Raw genomic sequence first — 18,433 nt, 5'->3', positions numbered from 1 at the left:
GATTTTAGTCTTTTTTCAGATGTTTCCACACCACAACAGTTCAGTCTGTTTAAAGTCGACTCGACTGTCAGGTGTTTGCTACAAGTTTGAACTACTTCCTGTAGCCTGTAGCTTTGTATTCTGGGATGTTGCAGCGCTAACCGTGTCCTCACTGCACATGCGTAGCCTCAGCTTCTTCCTGTATTTGCGTTTTTTGCAGTGTGTGGACTGAACGGCCTCATGTGGTTTGCAGTTCGCTGGAGTTCACTTTGAGTTTTGTGTGTGAAAAGAAACCAAAACATGGAGAAAAGCACATTTACAAACTCATCAGCTGATTCAGAGCAGAGTGAACGAACCACATGAGAGAAAAAGGCCTTCGTGGGTTAGTGCGGTGTCCTCAGGTGTCTCAGATGCTCATTGGTCGAGCAGTTTCTGATGATTTAGATGTTTGCGTCCTGGTTTTTCCTCAGCTGGTGGTTGTCAGCGTGATGACATGATGTTACTTTATACTAACATGTTCTTGTTTACTGATGACAAATCCCCATAAACACATCAGTCTGCATACAGATGCCACATTACTCACGCCAACGCGTCAGTGCTGGCGTCATGTGATCATAAAACAATGACGTCATCCACAGACGGCGATACAGCCACACACAAGTCAACCCACACCTCGCCGCTGTTTTGTATAGCCTTCCTGATTGGCTGAGGGAGCAGGCCTGGCATTGCAGAGCTGTGTGTGAGTCGAAGGAGGGAGGGGAGAGGGTTGTCTCATCTCTCTCTCTCTCACACACACACACACACACACACACACACACACACACACACACACACACACACACACACACACACACACACACACTGATATTTGCTCTCGGGCCATCTATCCTCGATGGGTGTCATGCAATCTGTTTTGGCTGACGTCTGCGCCACACTGCGGCTTAGTTCAGTGATGCTCCGCCCACACACACTCAGACTGGCTCTTGATCGTCATTCGGGCGTCTTTGCCGTCTCTCTCCTCGGCTGCTTGGCTGTTTCGTGGTTAAGATGTGTGATTCTTCTTATGTTGAAAGCTCTTCATTAGCCGCAGCGTCAGTTAATCCGCCGGCAGCTCTGGGTGATGTGCAGCATCTCTCAGGCTCTCGCTGTTGATCCCTGTGGTTGCTGACAGGCTCAAGAACCTCAGATCTGATGTGGCAAAAAGGCGAAGACTCCCCGCGACGACACTCGAAACCCGATGACTCCACGAGTCTGGAGCCTGAATCTGCATCTTATTGACCTCTGTGACACTTCGGGTTGTAAACAAGGCCACCAGCCTGAAACTTCAGGTGTACAGACAGCCTTATATCCTAAAATCTCCAGTTTATACCAACATAAAAGCTCACTTTATGGACCAGTCCACAGCGTAAAACCTCAGATTCATAAATCAGTCCTATAACAGTGTAACCTTCACTTCACAGAAACCCAAATTTCCCCTTAAGCACGGGTTATAAACCGGCTCAGTTACTTTATGATTTCCTACTTTATAGATCAACCTGAACCTGATAGACTCCAAACACCCAGTGGAATAACGTTGTTGGGTTAAGGTCAATGTATTCAAGATTGGTCGTAAAACACCAAAATACTTTTTATTTTTTAAAAAACAGCCTCACACCCCTTTAACCCTGGATTAGAGCCGTATTTGCACCTCAGATTATCAGTGAGCCGATCAGTTGTGCGCCCTTAAATGTATGCAGCGAGTTAACCGGCAGCACTGCCATTTATCGACCAATCATAAACCTCTAACCCCCCCCAGTTCAGATCTGTCACCCGCCCACAGGACTCCAGCTCATAGGCCCATCCTGCACCTCGAACCTCCAGTGTATAAATCTGCACTGAAGCCCCTGACAGCTGGTTCTTCGCCAAATCCAACTCTGAACTCCGCTGATGCAGACAGCACACCCTAAAGCTCTTTGATAAACCGCTTCAACATCTGCAAGCCTCCACTCATCTAAAATTTATGGATGAGATTCAACGCTTGACAAACAGCACAGCTCTTCACACCACGATGACTAATGAGGTATAAATACAGTGTAGGTTTCTGCGAAAGTTATTAATCAGATAGATATATGCTTATTTCTCTTCAGGAAGATAAGTCCCCCATTCTGAATCCCGGACAGGCCCCCCATTTGTCACAAATTGGTTCAAAGTAAGTGATAAAGACTGAGTAATCACAAAACATGAAAGGTAATTCATTAAAACTAAACTAGAAAACACATAAACACACAGGTGGTTGGTGTAAAGAGAAGACACAGGATGTCCTGCAGATCACTTTGCTAATACTGAGGCCATTAAAGGCTGAGGCTGTCTGTCCCACAGCTGAAGCTTGGTCCAAACTGGGTCATGAACAGGACGGTGGTCCAAGCACAGCAGCAAATCTGCAACAGAACGGCCGAGAGAGCAAAAGCTGCTGCAACAGTCCAGAGCTCAGAGAGCTGTGCATAAATGAATGCTGCAGACCTCGATGTGAAACAAGTCCTGCAGTCGCCTGTGGACTGTCTGGGTCAGATGTTGCTTGCAGGGCGATTGAATAGATATTGGATATCTGCAGTTTCATCACCAGCTGGTTTTTCAGACTTTGTTGAGATTGAACTTTGTAAATAATGAACTCCTACTATTTAATATTTAAATAACATGTAAAAGCGAATTATTCCCACCTGTTTGTTCTTTTATAAACTGCATTTAGTTCCCATAGTTTGGCAATTCTGTCCAGCTCGAAAAGAAAACAATCCCAGATTTTGACATCACTCAGGCTGTTTTTCTTCTAAACCTCAGGGGTTTATATTTGAGTTTCTTTCTTTCACAAAGAGTGTGTGTGTTCAAAGAAACTCCTTGGGTCAAGAGGATGTTTTTATTGTAGATAAAAGCTCTTATTTCTTTCAGAGGTTTCAGAAAGGTCAATATATCTCCATGAGAGAAATGCTCTTCTCGTTACGAAGCGTTTCTCTCCTCACTGAAAATCAGATATTGGGAGAATCAGGTTTCACAGTCATTTCTGCAGCATTAAGAAGTCTCAGATTTCATCTGCACAAACCTGCAGTCACCCTGTCCAATTACAAGGTGTGTTTTCTGTCACGGCGGCCTGTGTAATCATTACGCTTAATCAAGATCCTGCAGCTTAAAACCACAACCACCGCTGCACAGTCTCTAATAATGCAGTCATAAATATATTCATGGCAAATATAATTAGGAGGGAATGGAGACAGATGAGCAGAGAGGAGGAGGAACTGATACCAGACAGGGGGAGGAAGAAGAGGAGCGAGGAGGGGAGAGAAACATACAGAAGAGATTAAGGACAAGATGGAAAAGTACTTAATTTTGTCTGTATGCAAATATGCACATTCTTTACAGTTACTTATTAGTTATTAGGTTTTTATAATAAGGTCAGAGAACTTCATATCACACATCTGGACCAGACCGTCAGCACATGCATAAAGAAACGAGGAATCTGAAAGTACAAAGACAACCTTGGACGCGACCTTAACTGAATCTGAAGGAGGCGCCGTGGGAACAGCTGCTGCCCGACTGGGAGCAGTAAGGAGCCGGACCCCCAACCCCACCCGGAGCAGTGTGCACTGCAAAATCAGCTCTTTGGAGTAAAACTGTTGGAGGCCAACAATAAGGAAAAAGGAGGCGTCAGTTTACCACAAACCTAAAGAGTGCCGGAAAACATACGAGGGAGTCGGTGGAGCTGAACCGGCTGACGCAGCACGAAATCTTACCGAGTCTCCCACCGAGGCATGAAGCTCTCCACCATCAAGGATCCAGCTACCAAACACCACCTCCACCCGAGACGTGAACATGGAAGGTTACCTGTGCAACAGAGGCTACCGTGATGGAGCTCAGGCCATCCATCCATCTATTGATCCATCCCTCCATCAGCATCCATCTATTCAACAACCATCCATTCACCCATCCATCATCCACCCACAGACAAACATGACACTTTTCCAGGTGCCCTTATCTCCAGCCACCAGCATCTGCATCAGGTTCTCTTCCTGGTTGGTCATACAGGAAACACGTCACTCAGGATCCATCCCAGTCAGATTCCTGTCGGTGTCTTTACTCCTGCTGGGTGACCGAGCTCCTCAGCCTATGTCTACGAGGAAGAGAAGCTTCAGAGGAAGCTTTCTGCATCCTGTATCCTTGATCTTATCCTTTCGATCTGCAGCTCGGGAGTTTGGTGTCACCTTGGTGTTCAGACCTCTCTTCACCACAGCAGACAATTAAACCAATCAATCTGGCAATCATCACTTTCACTCTTCCTCCGCTCGTGAGTAAGACCTCCTGAGATACTTGAACCGATCAAACGGAGGCAGCAGCTCATTCCCAGTAAGAGTGGTCCCTGCAGCTTTATCCACCTTCAGACTTGGAAGGTTTCTCATTCCATCCTAAAGCCTTTGCACTCCAAACTACCTCAGCACAACTTGGAGCTCATCGCTCAATAAACCAAGCAAAACCACATCTATGAATGCAAGATGACGAAGCATCGACTGCAAGGCTTCTGAAATAAACGGCACTCTGTGGACAGACCCTTTAAAGGGCTGTTTTACTGCTTTGACAAGCTCCAGGAAAAGACTACAACTGGTTGCAGGCAGAGATGAAAGATAACATCTGGACTTAAACAGCTGCAGGGCAGCCAGATATCATCTTTGGGCTCTCTGGAGATGATGGGTGTTCATCGGTGAATTATCAGTGAATAATGGAGTCCATGCAGTGCGCCTGATGATGCGTCCTGCCTGTCTTAGTAAGAGCTCTGTCCTGTTTTCTTTGTGGAATAAAAGTCGTCAGTCAGGATTTAATCAGTTTCTGCTCATTAAATCAAAACTGCAGGCAGATAGAGACAAGAGGACGAGATGAAAGATCTTCAATCTGACATGAAGAAAAAAGACGCGAGAGGAAAGATGCTGGAGAGTTTTATGAGAAGGAAAACTAGTGAACGAATAAAAGAGGGAGGAAAGATGCAGAGGAGACAGAGATGGGAGGTGAAGGAGGAGCAGGCAGAAGAAAAAGAAATGCAGCGATGAGGAGGAGGAGTGTCGTGAGTCTGATTGATCACACGCTATCATGAAGTGGAGATTTATTCCAGTGCGGTCCCTCATCCTCTTCGACCCCACGACCCCGCGCTCATTAGCATAGAAACCACGTTCCCCGACTGCTGATTGGACCGGGACCGACGGGACCAGGATGTAAAGGAGGAAGTGTGTTTGCGTGTTGGCGTGCACGGGCGCGGCGTGTACTCGTTCACGCACCCACGGGGGTTCAAGGAGGTTACACATCATCATAATAAGCAGAAACATTTCCAATCAAAGCAGGTAATTCTTCTCCAGCTCGCTGTGCGTCCACCCACCTGTGTGTGTGTGTGTGTGTGTGTGTACCCCTGGGTGTGTTTTCCATTAACAGACAGCTATTTGAATGCCGCCACTCACAAATGTTTAGAAAAATAGCAGGATTACATCCCGGGCCTCTCCGCCCACTTCTCGCTGAGCGGCTGACCTCAGAAAATGAGTCTGAAAGCCAAATGACGGCCCGAGGCCTCGCCGTTGCTGCCGCCGCCACACAGCTAATTGTTTTTGCAGATTTATGCAAAACAGATAAGAATCCAATCTCTCCCTGTCGGTCGGTGCTGCGTGTTCTTTGAGTTTCTTCACGGACTCGGTGGGACCGATAACAACCTGTTTTCGTGCAGGTGGAGCTGGTTGGTCTGTTGTTTTGCGTCTGTAAACTTTTTGGCAGCTCTGGCTGTTTGATGAAGACCAGAGGAAGAACCCGGTCCTGGTCCTGGTTTAATGAGCTGGGATTTGCAATCTTTCACTCCAGTTTCACTTAACAGCCACCACAGCACCCTGGAAGTGGCGCCAGGAGGTTCAGCGACGCACATTAAAGCAGTGCATGCTCCAGTGCTTTATTTGAGTATTTCCCATTTATGAAACTCCGGAGGAACTCCGTGTCCTCGGGAACACTGTGTGAAATCATAAAACAAAATCCACAAATGGACTCCAAACTGGAGCTTCAACAGTAAATCTCATCGTTCAGCATTTCAACCTTTTTCCTCCGACCGAAGTCCCGAGGGCAACAAGCTTTTACCTTTTAGCTTTTATTAACAACGTCTGATTGGCTGATTACCTTCTCGCTCCATGTGACACGGCGGCCGGTCTAATCCAGTTAAAAGCGCGAGCTGGTATTGATTTCACTGTTTAAATCCTCTTCAGCCACGCGGAGGAGGAGGCGGCTCCGAGGGATTTGAAGCCTTCACATGTGAAACACGGACCTAACAAGATGGGATTAAAGTGGAGACGAGTGTTCCTGAAGGTGGACGCGCCGATCTGAAGCTCGATTCACCGGCAAACCTTCAGCATGAATCGATGACGAGCTTTTATCTTTGCTCTAATGTTGAGTTTGGTCTAATGGAGCAAAGACAGAATTCAGACTGGAGATTTATTCACTTATACAGTGATGGCTACCTCGAGCACTTTACATAGTAAAGATGCTGTAGTCATGATACTGTTCACCTGGTTAACATACAGTAACAAATGTATGAGCTGAGCTGGTGAACCTGGTTGGTGTCTAGGGATGGGTATTGATAAGATTTTCACGATTCCGATTCCATTTTTGATTCTGTTTAACGATTCGATTCTTTATCGATTCTTTTAAAAAAGGAGAACACTAAGGTCGATTAGCTTAGAACTTTGTTTCATATCTTCTCTTTGAATAAGATAGAAATGTAGGAGTAACATGGCCTTACAAACCCAACAGTGAGATCTTAAGAGATCCAGCCTACGGCTCTTCAATGGGGTATCACAGGGTCCCCAGGAAAAAAAATGTAAATGTAAAATAATAAAATAAATATTCTTCTGTAGCAATAACAAAGTGTAACATAAATTATTCTGTAGCAACTACACAAGAATATCCAGTAATGTCCCTGCCTACAATTAAACACATTCACTTACTGAAAATCATCTGCTGTGGCAAACGGGTGCAAGGCTTTGACCACAAACTGAGTCACTGCTCGGTGACGTTCGTCTATCCTGGCCTGAAAGGAGACGCTACCGGTAGACTGCAGCGAGAGCTGCCAGCATCTGAGCCAGACTCTGAAATCTCTACTTTGCAAGTATTGCAAGTTGCCTTGTTGTCTTCCGTTCACGTAAAGTATAACCAAACTTTTGAGCGTTTGAGCCGCCGTGTTTCCTGCCAGGTAAATGACGCTCCACAACGTGGTGACGTCATTCCGGGTGACTGGAATCGATAAGAGAATCGTTTGCAAAAATGAAACGTCAAACAATTCCAAGGAAGTGAAACAGTGGGAACCGGTTCTCAACAAGAACCGGGTTTCGATACCCATCCCTATTGGTGTCTGTGGGGTTTTTTCATTTAAACCACCAGTGAAGCCATCGTGTCCAGTTCCTTAACACAGCGGTTCCCAACGGACCGGCCTTTAAGGTGTGGTAGATAAATCCAACAAAATAAAACGACACGACCGAGAAAAAACTGTGATCTTTTGTAAATATAACAATAAACGTGAATTCACTGTGTAATTCTGTAACTTTATTAGCAGCGTCCTCCTGAAATGCACCAACGACATTGAGAGTAACATCCTCCTCTCTGCCCCTTAATGCTCTCAGGTCGCTATGGTAACGTGTAAGCATTTCTTTCAAAATAAGACGCACAACTACAACACGAGAGAAAAGACCCAGGTAAACCAAGTTACGATAAAAACCCTGAAAACCATAAATTTTACACCTGAGCCTCAACTCTCACGGCCCGGTACCAAACCACTCAGGGGTGGTGACCACTGCCTTAACTAACTCTATGCTAAATACCTGCAGACGTCCAAAGGCCCGCCCATCAGCCTGCGTGCCACCCTGTGGTCACTGCTTTAACAGATTCAGGCTGATTGTTTTCATTTCTTCATCTTTGAAACCAGATGTGACATGTGAGGAAGTGCCCTCTGTGACATCATCAGGGACTATAAGTCATGTTTTATCCTCTGGACATGAGGCTTTTATTCTGAAGCAGCCGTTATCTGTGTTTCCTGTTTCCTGCTGTTTTTACCCAGACCCGTGAAATGGTTTAGACTTTGGATGCTTTATTTTATGTCGTTTCTGTGTCTTCAGTCTAAACTCTGTAGCTTAAGAGATGAGCACAGAGCCGGATTCTTCTTCTCCTCGGAGTTAAATCTTGGATGTTTTCCTCCCTCTGGATGAAAATTTTCAGCTCTTTGTTTCTTAAACTGTGGATTTCGATCCTGACGGGGTCATAGATTCTATTTCTGGAAGGTCTGTGCTTCAGAAAGGAAATAGGTTTGTCTCAATTAGTCTCCATCCCAGGGAGAGGAATGCCTTCCCTCTCATCTGGGTCCCAGGCCGGAGCGCCTGAAATCCTCGGGTTTACCCATAATCCTTTATTCCACCGAGCGTTTTGCCCTTCGCTTTGACCTGCCTCGAAGCAGCTGAAGACTTTTGTTCTGAAACGAAAAATCAGCCGTTTGAAAAGCATCTCGAGCGCCGTGACTGACAGGAAGTGGTGACGGCGCGCTGTGAAACTGACAGCGTCGGGCTCAGAGATCATTTCAGGTCATTTTAGATATCAAATTCAAATTCAAATTCAAATTCAAATTTTATTTGTCACGTACACAGTCATACACAGTACGATATGTAGTGAAATGCTTGGACAACTGCTCGTGACCTAAAGAAAACAAAAAAGGAAAAGGCTATGAATAAGATAGGAAATAAATATGAAAAATTAAAAAGGGTAAATTTAACTAGGAAGGAATAAAATATAAATTAAGGTTAAAAATGAAATAACTGTACAACACAAATTAGAATGAAGGGTAAATTTAACTGGGAGAATAAGATAAAATATATAAATTAAAGTTGAAAATAAAATAACTGTACAACAAAATACACAATATAGAACTATATAAGAATGTATGAAGAAATCTAAATATAAATAAATATATACACAATAACAGCAGCTGTACAAGTATTAACCGGAAATGAAGAATATAGTGACCAGTGTTGTGCAAAAACAAAGTCCAGAAAGTCCAGTGTGTGTGTAAGAACCATATGTGTGGGTCAGTACTGTGTGGTGGTGTGATTGAGAGACCGTATCGCCTGCGGGAAGAAGCTCCTCCTCAGTCTCTCTGTGTTGGTCTTCAGGGAGCGGAATCGCTTTCCTGACCTCAACAGAGAGAACAGTCTGTTGTTGGGATGGCTGAGGTCCTTCACCATCTTCCTGGCCTTGGTCCAGCACCGCCTGCTGTAGATTGAGTGCAGGTCAGGGAGCTCGGAGCGGATGGTGCGCTCAGCTGACCGCACAACCCTCTGTAGAGCTCGTCTGTCCTGCATGGTGCTGTTCCCGAACCAGGTTAAGATGTTTCCCGCCAGGATGCTCTCTATGGTGCACGAGTAAAAGTTCCTGAGCACCTTGGAGGGCAGTTGGAAGTCTCTCAAGCGTCTGAGGTGGTAGAGACGCTGTCGGGCCTTTTTCACCACGGTGTTGATGTGACAGGACCATAACAGGTCCTGCGTGATCAGAGTGTTTATGTAGAAAACATCAGTATGAACATTTGAACTATTTAATCACGTTGCTCTGAGGTTGTGCTCTAGCTCAGGTTTTCAATAATAATAAATGTCAGACATTCGATTTATGAAAGAAAAAAACACCTGATGCCAGCTCCGACTGACACACCTGAACAGTCTCATGTTTACAGCTCGCTGCAGTTCCTCTGACGTCCAGCAGGGGCTCCAGCAGCGAGTCCGTCCCCCCACACTGCCATGTTAAAGCCTTACAGCAGAAATAAACATGTTTACACCCTGACAAAAAACTGTTTGGGCCTCTGTGTCTGTTTTACCACTTGATGTTTGGGGGCGTGGCCTCTTGGACTCACCTGTGGTAACTGGATTTCCGGAGCTTGACCCGTGGACCGTGTTCACGTCTGAGCTCCGGCTCTGAGGATTGAAATTCCTGGATTTTATTGGGATGTCTTCCACCCAAACAAACACCTGTGAGAGATTCGGGGCCGGTGCGGTCCACCTCTGACTCTCATCAAATGTGGGAATGTTTTTAGGAGGAACGCTGTTCGTCTCTCCAGCAGAGTTTCACAGACTTGCAGAATCGATATTAAGCAGCACTACAGCTGTTTTGGCCGGCAGCCTGCTCTCCAGTCTCAGAGTGCAGTCCTGCTGCACTCGGTCTCTACCCCCGCTTATTACTGTGCAATCCATGGAAATGTATTTTCAGTTACACTTATGGCTTACAGCAATTATGGAAGCAACATAATCAAGACAGAGCAATTATTTCTCTGCATTCCTTTTTTGCAGTGCAGCTCTCATTGGCCTCCTGATTGTGTCCTCCTCTAAAGTCTCAAACTCTCTGCTGTCACGAGGAGCAGGTTCAGCTCATAGTCTGCTGACAGGAGGACACTTTGATTAACGAGGACATGAGAAGACGTCCAGAGGTCGAGTTATCGCCTGATTAATCCTGCTCAAACGATGATGACTGTTACTGTTGTATACCACCGTGCTGATTTCCATCCATCCTCCGCTCTGTGAAGATAAACCTGAAGGAGTCTGAGGAGTCGGGCTCAGCTGCCCAAACTCTTGTTGGGCATTTTGTCTACACGTGGCTTAGTTTACACACAGGAGGAGGCGGCCATACCTGCTGAAGTGCTGCAAAGCCACAAACAGCAGCTTTAGTCCATCTGCTGCCTTCAGGGAATCACACAGAGAGACCGGAGGAGAGCTTTCCCCTCCGATCAATGAAGTCTCAAAAATAACTGAGGAAAGAGTGTGTGTGTGTGTGTGTGTGTGTGTGTGTGTGTGTGTGTGTGTGTGTGTGTGTGTGTGTGTGAGAGAGAGAGCACAGGTGTGTGTTGTAGGCGGTCACATAAGGTTGTAACGATTTATTGACAGCATTAAGTTGAAGTCTTGAATAATAGAGAGGAGTCCACTGAAGTATCTCACACACACACACACACACACACACACACACACACACACACACACACACACACACACACACACACACGTATGCCTTCCTGTTATGGTGAGGACCAAACAAAATGTCCTCACAATTCCTGAACCAAAGTATCAGAAAACCTCACAGGCATCACGTGTCCTAACAAACGCCACTGAGAACAAAAACAGGGCAGTCTCACAGACCTGAGACCCCCGAGCAACCACAGGTCACTATAGGGTTAAATTCCCCAACAAGTAGTTGCAAAGGTGGTGCTGCACCAAAAGCTTCCTTGCGGTGTCTTTGGTCCATGTTGGATTGCTCCGGTCGCCCATGGTTTACATGGAAGTTGCCAACTACTCATGGAGCAGCAGTGAAACTGTGAGAAGTGCCACACAAACTAAAGAACAGAAACCATTCGCTTTGAAAGTAAAGGTTCGGCTTTATGAACCCTGTTGGTCGGAGTGGTAATGAAGACAAGTCTGTTTTTACGTATTGTTGCTGATTGGAGTTTGTGGAAACCACAGCCACTCCAACAATCTGCTCACGACCAACACAATCACAGGAAGGGTTTTGGTGCGGTCCCCTCTGTATGGACGATTTCAGCCGACAGCCTGGGGTCACCAACCAGTCTGCAGTGAGGCCAAAGGAAGTCCTAAGGAAGAAGCTAACTGAACTTTCAGCATAAATATATGGTGTATGGAACAATGAGACATGCTGGGTTTTATAATATACTTTTACATTTCTGTTGGATAAAATTTGCTATTGTGATTCGAGCTGTCAAATCTTTGAGGTTTCTAAGCCTCACAGATCGTTTTAACTGGTCAAAATGTCCCCGTTTCTAAAAATACCCTCAGTGCTGGGATCTGTTCTTTCTGTAAATTGAGCGAGACGTGCTCAGACGCTCTGCTTCCTCCTTTGTCCTCTCAGAGTGATGACAGACCGGCTGCGTCGAGTTTGATTTAGGATGGTGTGGTGGTTCATCGGCAGTCCATGTTTTACCTAAAGGTGATGTAGATGGGGTCAGCGTGGCCTCTCTTTGGACGAGGTCAGATGTGTTTGACACATTATTGTAAAGAAGGACTAGAATAGAAATGAGTAATTTTAGGTTTGTGTTTCGTTGCGAGTTTAGAGTTTCAGAGACTGAAGCCTTCGCGTGATTGGATGCATATTTAGACTATAAGTGATCAGTGAGGGTCCTTTGCTTATCTGATGGTGAGCCTTACGTCTTCGTCACTTCTTAAACGTGCAGTTGGGCCGACAGTGGGTGGAATATTTTTGCCATATTAAAAGCCGTAAGACTGCTTTGATAAAAACAGTAGATTTTACCCCAGACGACCCGGGAGCTGCTGGTCTGTTTGGGGTTTTGGTGAGACGCTCCACCAAGTGCTTCTCTTTTGGTCTTAAACTGTTTTATTCATCAGCATTCATTCATTCAGAGATCAGATGAAAGCGAGGTGCTAGACGGAGAAGTGTGATGCTTTTATTTTGTATGTATTTTCCACAGAGCACTTCCTCTGCCTGACTGACTAAAGTGATTCGTTAGCTTGTCTGCTGACGGCTGTTTCCTATGTTCTGTGTTTGTGCAGCGGGGGCGGGGGACAAGCTGGGCTGGGCGTTCGGTCTGGGCCTGGAGAGGCTGGCGATGGTCCTCTACAGCATCCCGGATATCCGGCTGTTCTGGAGTCAGGACGAGCGCTTCCTCAAACAGTTCAGAGTTCAGGACATCCACCAACCCGTCTGCTTCCAGGTAGACACAAACATCACACCTGAGTGGAAGAGGAGCAGATTTTCACAAATAAACGCGATCGTGGCTCAAGAGTTGGGAGTTCGCCTTGCAATCGGAAGGTTGCCGGTTCGAGCCCCGGCTCCGACAGTCTCGGTCGTTGTGCAGCGGGTGAAGTGTCTTGCCCAAGGAGGGCAAGACACTTCACCCGTTGCCTACTGGTGGTGGTCAGAGGGCCCGGTGGCGCCAGTGTCCGGCAGCCTCGCCTCTGTCAGTGCGCCCCAGGGTGGCTGTGGCTACAATGTAGCTGCCATCACCAGTGTGTGAATGTGTGTGTGAATGGGTGGATGACTGGATATGTAAAGCGCTTTGGGGTCCTGAGGGACGAGTAAAACACTTTACAAATACAGGCCATTTACCATCCTGAAGACAGATGAACGTACCGACTGCAGAATGAAAGAGCTAAAGTCTGTCTTCCATCCTTGTCTTCTTTTCTTTCCTGTTCTGTTTACGTGCCTTCCTCTCCTTTGTCCTTTCCTTTCACTTCTTGTTTCCTTTCATTCGTTAATGAAAGCTCCTCCCCTTGCCCTTAATTTGATCTTGTTTCCTTTTGTTTCAGTCCCATTATTTTGCTTTCGTCACCTTATCTTTTCTTCCCTCCTCTCTTCACTGCTCTCCTCGTTTCCCTTCGTCCATTCGTTTCATTTCCATTTTCCTTTGTCCTCTGCTTCCTGTTTACCCTCCGTGCAGTCTTATTGTGTCTCTGCTGTGTTCAGTCATGTCTCTCTTCAGCTACAACACCGTGTCTGTGCTTGTGTGTTCATCACTAACCTGTAATAACTGCTGGCTCGGTTAGTTTACCTTCAGATGCAATAACGAGTCCGAGTCTCTCGTAATAAAAACAATCTTCTACCGTCGTGAATTAATTCACAAATGCAGAAATTAATTTGCCGTTAACAACGTCCTCCTTGTTATACAGCCACCGTTTAAAAAAGCTGCAAACAGACTGTTTCTTATTTGTGGGCCGTGGTGATCGAGAGTCGCACATACTTCCTACCAGCCAATGACAAAGCAGCAGCCCACCTACCTGTAACCACACTTTACACCCTCACTCCGTGTGTGTGTGTGTGTGTGTGTGTGTGTGTGTGTGTGTGTTCTTGCCTCTTAACCTCATGCATAAAACATTTTGACAGTGGGGGCTCACATCAGCCGGCACCAGTCACTTCCACTGACCCCACCATCATCAACACACACACACACACACACACACACACTGTGGGGTGTGTGCAGGTTCACACAGCGGTTACTCCGTCCCCACTAAAGGTGCTCTTTGTCAACTCTCGTCTTCACTAATAAAGAACATTTCAAGTGACTGTTGGAGGGCAAAGAGGAGAAAAGAGAGGAGTAAGATGAAGAGGAGGGATGGTGGGGGTGGACGAGGCAGAAAACAGATGGAGGGAGGAAGCAGAGAATGAGGAATAAATGAGGCGAGAGGTAGGACAGAGGAAAGAAGAGGATAAGAATAGATGCAGAATCTGACTAAATGCAGTTATTTGAATAAAAGATCTTTAGATGTAAAAAAATAAAAGGATTGAGTGAAACGTAAGGTGAGAGAAAGTAGGGGGTGACATTAGTGAGGAAAAATGAGAGACAAAACACAGCTTTAATGGAAAAAATATACTGAAGCGAGTTTGAGGAAGTGATTAAAAAAAGAAATGCTTGAAATAAATATGAGAAATAAAGTGTGGGGAAAAGGAAAAAGAGGGAAAACAGATTAAAGTGTGTCAGGAAAACAGAGGAAAATGTAAATGACTAAAGAGGCACCAAAATCTGAGAAGGGAAAGTGGAGGAGGAACGATTAAATGGAAGAAACAAAGTGCTGAAAGATACCTTAGTAAGAATGAAGAGAGTGAGAGGAGACGCTGGAAGGGTGGTTGGTGAAAACAACGACATGAACCAGTGTCACCTTATCCAAACACAGCGTCTTTGAACCGTTTCACAACACGTGTTCATCGCACGCAGCCAACCAATGCTAAACCTTCATTAACCGCTGTCCAATCAAACCACCTGCCTAGCTAGCAAAGAAGTCACCCAACTTCCTTAACATCCGACCAACAAACCAAAAAACTGAACCGAGCAGACAACACCTCCCTCCATTGTACAGCTAATATCTGCCTGTATTTACCCCACCTAACTACCAGCTGACCTACACAATCTTTCTTCCTTGTCAGCCAACCAATCCCATCCCTTCACCAACAATGAGAAAGAGCAGCTGATGACCAACTAACTTCATTACCTACCAACTTACCTTAATACCCAACAAACCAATCAAACACTTGATGAGAAGAACTGCTGCCTTTGAAAGTACAACCTATCGTCACCTACCTGGCAGCCCAATCACGTCCTTACCTTCCTACCACCTGACCCTGATGACCTTTATTTCTAGCGGGCGGACCAATCTTCTACTTTTAGCACCAATGAAACATGCAACGAAAGACCCACTGACCTCTTTATCCGACAGCCACCAAACTAGCAAACAAACAGCCAGTTGATCTGTGAACTACCGCCTTCCAAATAACAAGTGATGGCTGACATCACGTGCACGGTACTTTCAGAACTTATCTGGACCACTATTTTTTTGTGCTTTTGTGACAGAATCAACAAAGTTTTACTCTTAAGCTGAAGTTTGTCAGCTCACATGGACAAATATTCACTCAGTTTATGTCGTCCTCTGAGTCGGCTGGTAATAATCTCCTTTAGGTTATAATCTTACTTCATTGTCTTTTGATCTGAACAAACTGAAGGAAACGAGAGGAAATAAATTGTAAATAGCAAATGCTTTTGAAACGGCCCACAGTGAGTGCATTCAATAAAGGTTTAACTGTATCTGACAAATTACAATAAACACATAATCAGTGTTGTTAAGCTGAAGACGTGAGGAGTGAGGGAGCGACCCTGCTGTCCTCCTGCTGTCCTCCTCACAGCCCTGTAAGTTTTATTGATAAACTCTGGTTCTCCAGAGGGGCCTGGGGAGCATGGCTCATCTCCTGCCCAGGGTCAGTTCACCTCTCCTGGGCTAAGGCTCTCCACCTCTCCCCCGAAAGCCTTTACTGGCCCCCACATCCACAGGTAATGAACTGTGACCGCCCAGGGCCTAACAGGAAATAGACTCCTTGGGTGTCGGTGTGTATGTTTGTATACGCACACACACAAATGGCTTCAGGGAGCTGTGCAGTGCCACTAAACTATTATAGTGTAAACAGACGGCTCACCTCCCTCCATACGTCTGCACAGTATGGTCAGAAATATGTGGATACTTCTCTCCTCACCTACCACCTGCTGTGCAAAGTCTTTCCCTGACGCTCGACTGAGTATAAAAATATCAAATGAGACTCGTTCATCTCTCTGTTCTTCTACCAGTTTTACTTCTGTCCTTTACTGAAATATGTATGAATTGTTTATTTAACCCTCGTGTGCAGCGCTTTGTGAAAAGCACTTAATAAATAAATGTTACAACTTTATGAATAGATGAATAAATAAAGTTTGGTTTCCAGTTCATTTATAATTAACTAACACTTACCAAAATCAGCCAATCAGTTACTTATCTGCTTGCCCAACCAGCAACCCAACCAACTAATCTATCTAACCAACCACCTACTTTAAGACGTCACGTTTTCTCAAACCTACCCAGCAAACCAACCAACTTTTACCTGCCAACCAACTGCTCAATAGGCCCCTTTCTTGCTAACCAGCCAACCTTTCATCTACCTACCTTCCTAGTTACCTAACCGAGCAATTGCCTGCCTGTGTAACCAACCATTTACCTACCTGCCTGTCTGTGTAGCTGTCTACACAGCTAACCAGTTGTTGTCTATGTTCCTTGACAACCAGCCATCTACTTTGCAAACCAGCCAACCAACAACTTGTCTTAAACCGCAACAAACAAACTAACCACTAATTGACTTTTTTGTCTAACTAATCACCTACATGTGCAGGCAACTAACCAACCACTACCTAAACCAACAACTTACAGCGAACTGGTGATACCTTTCATCCTGGGTAACAAACCAGAAATCTACCAACCACCAACTGACTGTCCAACCAATGTCAAGCCTTCACTGACAAAAACCCAAACAGCAGCTAACTGATCCATCACTGAACCACCTGCCTTCCTCCTGCAGTTAACTAAAGTAAACTAGTCTTTGATAACATATGAAACAAACTGACCAACCAACTGATCACCTTGCTGTTCTTTACCTCCACCTTTGAATTGAGCTAACTACAGCCCAGTTTCTACAGAACATAACTAAATAACATTAAGTTGGCATGTTTCACTTTTCCTTGTTTTGTTCTGACTTTTGTTTCAAAGGTGGAAAAACCAGTGTCACACAGATTGATGTGTCTCAATGAATAGCATTAAGATGGAGAGAAAATTAAGAAAATATCATTCAGGAGCAGAAATAACAGCAACTTCTCTCACTCTGTGCAAGTTATTCTGAGCATAATAAACAAGTGACAGATGATAGGAATCTCTCCTTCAGTCTGTCGCTGCATAAAACATCACATTTATTCTGTCGTCCCGATAAAGTTTTAATGTGTTATTGTTTTTGTGTTTTACTCTCTGCTGCACTTTCTCCTCTTTCTTCCTACAGTCGGGCTGTTTCTCTTCTCCACTTTCTGTCACATTTCTTCTTCTGTTATTCATTGGGTTCTTTTTTGTTGCTTGAATCTGCACTTTCAGCTCATTTTTATTCACCTCATCTCTCAATCTCTGCAGTTGGTGTGCTGATTACCCCTTCAGTCCTTACATTTTTGTGTTTATGCTTGGTTTACTTTGAAATTCTAATGAGTCTCCAGTCCAAATATCCCATAAATGTACATGTACGAAAACTAATCAATGTGGTGCACAAAGTAAAATTTCAACATCTTTGAGGATCATTAATAACTCATAATGTGTTATTGTGAAATTAAACTATTCTTCATGGCCTAAACATCAGCCACAAATAACCTCAGCCACGCATCTGCACATAATACATGAATCCAGATGAAGACGTTACAAAACTAAAACCACAGCGAACCAGCAGAAAAACAACAGCGTTATGCCACATTAGCACTCAATCAATTAAACATAAAACTATTACAAATATAATCCATCATGTACTTTGCAACTATTAAGTGGGTACATTAATTATCATTGCATTATTTAGTTAAAATATATTAATGCAGACCAACCAGTTCCCTATGACCTAGCTACCCATCCACCCTCCTAACTACTTACACAACCAGCCTGCCAACCAGTCTCTCTGCTAGCATGGCTAACCAGTTACATACCTGCCAGTCTACCTGTGCAAACAACCAACTGCGTGCCTGTCAATTAAGGACTCACCTACATTCATCTACCACCTTTGCAACCAACCAATCTGTGTACCTGCCAGCATGGCTCATCACTTACATAACTACACAACCAACCAACTCCTTGCCTGCTTGCTTACTTTGATAACTAACCAGTTAAGTACCCACCCATGTAGACACTTAACCAACTACCTAGCTACATACTTGTACGGCTAACTAATTAAGTAATTAATTAACTACCAATCTAAACAACCAATTCCTTTCCTTTGCTTTACTACACAACCAACTAATTGCTTTCCCACCCACCTATGTACATGACTAACCAAACATGTGATTACCAGCCTATGCAATAAACCAGTTCCCTACCTTCCTGTTTGGGTA

General features: G+C 44.9%; 1 protein-coding gene across 1 annotated transcript in view; it reads left to right on the top strand.

Moving 5' to 3' along the window:
• Window positions 1–18,433, top strand: part of fars2 (phenylalanyl-tRNA synthetase 2, mitochondrial) — a 142,058-nt gene that overhangs the window by 85,549 nt on the left and 38,076 nt on the right. Inside the window, exon 8 of the mRNA XM_085363182.1 lies at window positions 12,564–12,724. Coding sequence (XP_085219308.1) covers window positions 12,564–12,724 — 161 coding nt within the window. The remainder of the gene's footprint in view (window positions 1–12,563; window positions 12,725–18,433) is intronic.

This window comes from Diplotaxodon limnothrissa, linkage group LG9 (assembly GCF_057381915.1).
Source record: "Diplotaxodon limnothrissa isolate DT_005_m linkage group LG9, D_limnothrissa_male_GT1.1, whole genome shotgun sequence".
Classification (NCBI taxonomy): Eukaryota; Metazoa; Chordata; class Actinopteri; order Cichliformes; family Cichlidae; genus Diplotaxodon; species Diplotaxodon limnothrissa.
This window is presented reverse-complemented; position numbering and strand designations above follow the sequence as displayed.